At 43.6% G+C, this 7,799-nt stretch overlaps 1 protein-coding gene across 1 annotated transcript in view; it reads right to left on the bottom strand.

Moving 5' to 3' along the window:
• nt5dc1 (5'-nucleotidase domain containing 1) overlaps positions 1–7,799 on the bottom strand; it is a gene marked incomplete at its 5' end in the record, with an annotated part of 416,600 nt that overhangs the window by 394,668 nt on the left and 14,133 nt on the right. Inside the window, 3 exon segments of the mRNA XM_037686065.1 lie at positions 610–689; positions 788–897; positions 986–1,057. Coding sequence (XP_037541993.1) covers positions 610–689; positions 788–897; positions 986–1,057 — 262 coding nt within the window.

The raw sequence follows: 7,799 nt of genomic DNA, 5'->3' as shown, positions 1-7,799 counted from the left end.
TTATAACTGTTGTTACTTATTATAACTGTTGTTATTTATTATAACTGCTGTTACTTATTGTAACTGTTGCTATTTATTATAACTATTGTTATTTATTATAAATGTTGGTATTTATTATAACTGTTGTTATTTATTATAACTGTTGTTAGAGCAGACAAACTTTGGACTGCAGCTGCCTGCAGTGTGCATGTGCTACTTCACAATTGGAGCATTTCACACCTCTGTGGGGGGTTCCCCCGAAACTCTCCACTCAGCCCTGTCTGTCAATCACGTGACAAATTTCATAGATTGATGATCTGACGTCTATTTTTTTTTTTATGCCATGTGATCTAATGCCTTTGCAATTGACCGGTAGATCATGATCGATGTATTGGGCATCCCTGATTTGTCACATCCCCCCGAACACAAAAAACAAGACTGGACTTCTATTCTGTAGTTGAAGTAATTTCTCTTCGCATTCAGAAAAGTTAATCAATTCAAGTTTTAAACTTCATGCGTCCTTCAGAGTTGAGCCTCTCATTAAGTTTAATGCGATTCCACTCTCTATTTCTGAAGTGAGAACGCGAGACATCTTCAACTACAGAAAAGAAGTCCTGAATCATTTATCACCTTGTGCAACACGTCCACAACTTTTCCACAGAGCAGAACCCCCGGCAGGTCAAAGTAGTTGTCATAGAAATAATATTTTGCTGCAAAAAATAAAATGAAATGTAACTCAGTTTAAGATAAAATAAAGAAATTATTGTACAATAATCAAAAGACATTAGCAAAGATGTAAGCAACACACCAGATCTTGTAAAGGACGTATTCAGGCTGTTGAAGTGCTTCCATTCCCTCTTTAGACCATAATGCTTGGTGATCTCATCTATGCTCAAGTCAACGGTTCCATGTGATGCTCTATTTAGGAAAAAAAATATATATACATTAAAGAAAACGTTTTGAAAGTCTGGCATGATAATTACAGTTTCATGAAGTGATAGTGTACCGTAGAACAGTTCCATCTTCAGCTAACTTCATAAGGTTTCCATCTTCCAGATCCACCACTAGTCCTTTAAAACTGAACACCAAGTGACAGAGGACAAAACATTAAAATATGACACATTAAAATACGACGTGACGAAGAAACATAAAAATACGATGTGGGGAATGTAGGGGAACCCCACCTCAGAAAAAGAACACCACCTCAGTAACAGTTCATCTCAGCTCAAACAGAAAAAGAGTTCACCTCAACTCAAACAAACATCATTCATGTGTTTTTGTGTTTGAAACGGTTTCAAATAAGATGCCTCTTATTTCCTTTGGAACAAACAGACTTTGTTTTACAAGTGTTTAACTCAGCTCACAAACTATTTAGTTGACACTAATGTGAATATAATGGAAAAACTGTCATTTCCCATGAAACGGACAGATCATTTTAATGAGAGTTTGGTTCAACTGACCTCGAAGTTTGAAACATCTGCTGAGATTTTATCTTCCTTTATCGAAAAGGAGTACTTCTCCCAGAATGGTTCCCATGAAGATAACACCACAAGGATCCCTTTGTTTAATGACATTTATTTTTCAGGGGATGGACAGCGACACCTTTTGATGAACATTGATTCTGTTTTATTTCATACCTGAATGTTTATTCATGAAAATGTGTGTTTTAAGTAATCTCTCTTTAAGAATCATTTGTCTTATTATTTTCTTTTAAATGTAACTTTTAAGGCAGAGAGAAAAGGACTATATTTATTTAATAGGCCTTTATAAAAACAAAGCCAAGAGTTAGGACCATCCCTCTTCCGAGAGGTGGACCAAAGTCAATCTGTAACACACAGACAGTTAAGTGAAGTTTCACTTCTTCACTACTTTTTCACTTCTTCACATCTACTTCTCAACTTCTGCTACACACTTCACTGAGGCTCCATCTCAGAAGACGGCACAAGAGAACTGGAGAGAAGAAACACAGTTTCTGCATGGGACTCAGAAAGGAGAGAAGCATCCTTTCTGCAGCCATCTCAGGACAAGCGGAACACACAGGACCTGGCATTAACCTGAGATTTGTTACCAGAACCATCACACCGCAAAGGAGTGGAAAATCCTGCTGACTTCCATATGGACCCTTGTCCCTCTAAGATGGCAGGTGAACTTTGAGGAAAAATCAGCCTCTCAGTCACAAGAACATCTGGGCTGGTACCATTTTTAAGCAGCTGTTGGACCATTCCTGACCATCTCATTCTAGTAGAAAAGAGACTCTTCAATGCCTTTCTGGTGAACCTACATCACAATAATCTTAGACAAACTACAGCTCACTTTAGATATAATTTTAACTACTGCTTAAACAGAACCAGTCCAAAATCTGCCTTTTAAGTTTCACTGATTTGAATGATCAAATAGACCTTTGATACAAAGCTATTTGTTATTCATTTGTTCGTTATGCATAATTTTTATCACATATAACACAGACTTTTATTTTTATAATAAAATACATAAAATCAACTGAATTTGTGATTATTTTGGCATATCTGTGTGTATTAACTGATTTGATGCCCTTTAAACACAAGAAAGAACTCAACAGTTTACATTAATTTGGGGTTAGAGACTGATTTTTCCTCTTAAAGAGAGGTGGTGCCCACACAACGAGGTTATTTGCATAATCAGAGTCAGAGTCAGAGTTTCTTTATTGTCATTCGCACCTCATGTGGTACATGTGGTGGAGCGAAATTATGTACACAGGGTCCCAGTTACATCCAACAATAAAATGTATAAGAAAAACAGTAATAACATCTAAGATATGAACTAAGAAAAACATCAACTAAATATACACTAAGCACTCATAACATAAAACATTGAACATCAGCACAAACATGAACATGAGTCTGTGAGCAGATGTGCACGCATGAACACATCAACATTAAAACAGATCAGCAGCAACATGAAACAGATCAGCAGCAACATGATATGGTTTTTCACAGTGATTATTCTAGTTAGAGATTCATGAGTCTAACAGCCTCAGGGTAGAAGCTGTTCCTCAGTAGTGGTTCTACACTTAATGCTCCTTAACCTCCTTCCTGAGGGGAGTGGGGCAAAAAGTGTGTGTGCTGGGTGAGTGGGGTCCTTCATGATGCAGGTGGCCCTCTTCCTGCATCTGGAGGTGTAGATGTCTGTGATGGTGGGGAGGCTGATTCCGACAGATTTCTGTGCAGCCTTCACCACTCTCTGCAAAGCTTTTCTTTCTGCAGCTGTGCAGCCTCCATGCCACACATTGATGCTCGAGCACAGGATGCTCTCCACTGCACACCTGTAGAAGGAGGTGAGGACTGAGCTTCCCAGACCAGCTCGCCTCAGCCGTCTGAGGAAGTAGAGTCTCTGATGAGCTTTCTTGATCAGGCTGGTGGTGTTGTTGCTCCAGCTGAGGTTGTCATTCATGTGTACACCCAAGTACTTGTAGCTGGAGACCACTTCCACCGCAGATCCTCTTATGTTCAGGGGGGTGTAGGTGTTTTTGTTCCTTCTGAAGTCCACAATCATCTCCTTTGTCTTCTTCACATTGATGTGAAGGTTATTCTCTCTGCACCAGCTCTCCAGGTGTTCCACCTCTTGTCTTTAGCTGGACTCATCATTGTTTGTGATGCATCCCACCACCGCTGTATCATCTGCAAACTTTACAATGTGACAGCCTGGATGGGTAGCTGCACAATCATACGTGAGCAGAGTAAACAGGAGGGGGATCAACACACATCCCTGAGGAGAGCCAGTGCTGAGGGTTATGGTGGAGGAGGAGAGGTTGTGGATCCTCACTAACTGTGGTCTGTTTGTTAAAAAGTCTAGTACCCAGTTGCAGATGGAGGGGCTTAGTTCTAGTGTGGATAGTTTGTCCATCAGGGTTTGGGGGATCATGGTGTTGAAGGCGGATGTGAAGTCCACAAAGAGCATACGGACGTAAGAGTTTTTTCTGCTCTAGGTGGTTGAGCGCAGTGTGGACCACAGAGGAGATTGCATCCTCTGTTGATCGGTTCTCACGGTATGCATACTGATGAGGGTCCTCGTTGATGTTGATGGTTGTTTTGATGCGAGTCATGACCAGTTTTTCGAAGCATTTAGCGACTATCGGGGTGAGGGCCACTGGCCGATAGTCATTCAGACCAGTCACTGTAGAGCTTTTTGGGACTGGGATGATGGTGGCAGTCTTCAGGCAGGTGGGAACTGTCTCCAGGGTAAGTGAGGTGTTAAGGACTTTTTAGATTTATTGGACTCATTTAATTTAACTCAGCATGTAAACGGTCCCACCCAAGAGCGTGGACATACACTGGACCTTGCTTTAACTCATGATATGACTGTTAATAATCTTGTTATTGGTGATAATGTTTTTTCAGACCACATGCCAGTCCAGTTTGAGTTCACCCTCCCCCATCTAACTCCGAAGCCGTGCATTCCTGCACGTCGCACCCGGACCATTAACCACTTCACTGTCGCACGTTTCACAGATGTTTATAACTCTGAAATGATAATTCAGCCCCCAGTGTTTCTCACCACCACTGAGGAGCTGACATCCCAGTTCAACTCTGTCTGCTTAAAGACTATGGATCATGTTGCACCTGTTAAAACCAAAAGATCAAAACTCAGAGCAGAACCTTGGCTGAGTGACGTCACCAAGGCCACTAGGCAGCAATGTAGGAGGGCGGAACGAAAGTGGAGGAAAGACAGGCTGCAGGTCTCTTTCCAAATACTTAAAGAGAGTTGGCGCTGTTATCAGAAAACAGTAAAAGCTACAAAATCAAAATTCTTCTCTGATATAATTACCTCAAACACTCACAACCCACGTGTCCTCTTCTCCACCCTAAACTCTGTTCTCCACCTCACTGAACCATCACCTCTGGAAGCCTCGACTGAGCTGTGCGACAACTTCCTACATCTCTTTGTGGAAAAAATTGCGACCACCAGTGCTCTCATTTCCCTTCCAACTCATGACCCATCCATCCCACCTCAATCTGTAGCTCCTTTTGACCATTTTGAACCCATCACTCTATCTTCTCTAGAGCAGGTCATGTGCAGCTTGAAACTTTCTGGTTCCCCCTTTGATGTGGTCCCCCCTCGACTACTAAAGGAGGTGTTTCCTACTCTAGTTCCATCTATTCTTGCCATAGTAAACAGTAGTTTATCCACTGGCGTGGTGCCAAAAACCTTTAAACATGCTGCCGTCCAGCCTCTCCTGAAAAAAAACAAACCTTGACCCCTCACTCGTTTCCAACTTCTGGCCTGTCGCCAAACTCCCATTTGTTTCTAAAGTACTGGAGAAAATAGTCGAGTCCCAGTTGAAGTGCTTCCTGGAGGATCACGCCATCTTAGAGCTTTTCCAATCTGGCTTTAAACATCTCCACAGCACTGAAACTGCCCTGCTGAAGGTCTTTAACGACATCTTCAGATTCACAGATACCGGTGATTCTGTGCTGCTTGTCCTGTTGGACCTCACAGCCGCCTTTGACACTATCGACCATGAGATCCTCATTGCTAGGTTGGAGCAGTGGGTGGGCGTCACAGGATCAGCCCTCAATTGTTTCAGCAGATCTTACCTCACTCACAGATCCTTTTGTGTCTCCATCAAGGATTTTAGTTCCATAGAGGCAGAGCTAAAATTGGGGGTTCCGCAGGAGTCCATACTGGGTCCCCTCCTATTCTCTTTATACCTGCTGCCGCTCTGTGATATTTTCCGGAAACACAACATGCCCTTCCACTTCTATGCCGATGACTGTCAAATTTACTTCCCCCTAAGACACAATGGTACATGCTCTATTCAACCACTGCTCAACTGCCTGGCTGACATCAGGGACTGGATGGCTTTAAATTTCTTAAGTTTCAATGAAAAGAAGTCTGAAGTCATATTGTTCCCTCCCAACAACACGATCACAAACCACTGCATCGACCTTTCCGCTCTAACCCTGTCAGAAAAACAAAGAGTCACTAATCTGGGCATGATAACAGACCCTTCCCTGAAACTTAACAATCATGTAAACATGATTGTTAAATCATGCTTCTTCCAACTGAGGCGGCTGTCTAAACTGAAGCCCATATTGTCCAAAAAGAACCTGGAGACAGTAATACATGCATTCATTACATCTAGGCTTGATTACTGCAATTCGCTCCTGTTTGGTATCAGTCAGACCTCCATTGCACGACTACAACTGGTCCAGAATGCAGCAGCCCGATTTTTAACCAGTACAGGCAAGAGAGCACATTACACCAGTTTTGGCCTCACTGCACTGGTTACCGGTTCACTTTCGAATCCAGTTCAAAATACTCATGTATGTCTACAAATCACTGAACAGTGTCACCCCCCCCCCCCCCCACCCACACACACACCTCTCTGATTTGCTACAACCGTATGTCCCACCACACTCCCTGAGGTCAGCGGACCAGTTGCTCCTCACAGTTCCAGGAACTCGTCTTAAGCGCAGAGGTGACAGGGCCTTCTCTGTAGCAGGACCAAGACTCTGGAACGAGTTACCTCTGCTTGTCAGACAGGCCCCCTCCCTCTCGGTTTTCAAGTTCCGTTTAAAAACTCACTACTATTCAATAGCTTTCAACACAAGATGATCTGTGTTTTGATCCTGTATGCTCCACACTGGTTTGTCGTCATTATCTGCATCGTTTTTTGTCTATATTCTGATTTACCTCATTTTGTATTTTGCTTTGTGTGTTACCTGTTGTTTTGTCTGTACAGCACTTTGGTTGGCCTTGTGGCTGTTTTAAGTGTTTTATAAATAAAGTGGTATGGTATGGTATAATTTGTATTTCTGAATTCAAATCAATGAAATAACAGTTCCTGTCCCCTGAAGGTCTTCAGAGACAGATTGATGTAGGAGATCTAGTTCACTACATATCAAAACATACATGATCAAAAAACACATACATTCCCCTTAAGGATCTGTTAGCTGGTGGAGGGGGCCAGTGGAGGAGCGGAGCGTGAAATCGCTGCCGCTGTTATGGAGCACCTCTGCTGTTGTTGCTGGCCAAGGCGGTCCCTCCAGCGGCCGGAGGGGCGGGAGGAGGACTGTGACGTCACCAAATGTGTGCAGTCTCTGAGACCTCCTCGGACCTCTGCGATTTCTCAAGGATGGTCTTGAAGTTGGCCCCGAACAGCGCCTCTGGAGTGATGGGGCCCTCCAGCAGGTCTTTCTGCTGCCTCTCGGACAAGGATGGCGAGAGGCGGAGCCAGGTGGTCCTCTAGATCATGGTCATCCGGGCGGCAATGCGGGACAGGCAGACCGCAGAGTGGCGCACATGGTTAAGATGACATCAGCGGCTTTACAAAGAGACCTCTTTGTCTCCTCCAGCAGGTTTGCTTCCTCCAGCCTCTTTGAGATGCTGTACGCCAGCGGAACGATGTTGTTGTTTGCCGCAACTGCCTGGGATATGCACTAGTGAGCTCGGTTGGAGAGCTTTTTCACCATCTGGTCATGCTGTCCTGGAGGGATATGTTGACGGTCCATCCTGGAAGCTTTTGCCCCAAGCGCCTCCACTAGGCTTGGCTCCAGGGGGGAGAACCGAGAGAGAAAAAACCACTGATCAGTAAAAAAACCCTCCACTATGGAGATGGAGGCAAAGGTGGAGACAGATATTTTCAGCTTGCCGGGCCCAGCTGCAGCCTCGTTCCAATGTGATGTCACAGCTGGACAGTGTTGTAATTTTTGTATTTTTATAAAGGTTTATGCATTTGGTATTTTTTACAGGTTTTGAAGGGTTTGAACCAGGGGTCTGGTCTAGGACCCCTGAAGGGTTGCAGTAAGTTTGGGTCACTTCCATATGGACAAATCCAAAAA

Source organism: Nematolebias whitei, chromosome 12 (assembly GCF_014905685.2).
Source record: "Nematolebias whitei isolate Nwh7 chromosome 12, NemWhi1, whole genome shotgun sequence".
NCBI classification, from domain to species: Eukaryota; Metazoa; Chordata; class Actinopteri; order Cyprinodontiformes; family Rivulidae; genus Nematolebias; species Nematolebias whitei.
Note: the sequence above shows the minus strand (reverse complement) of the source record. Positions and strands in the feature narration are given on the sequence as shown.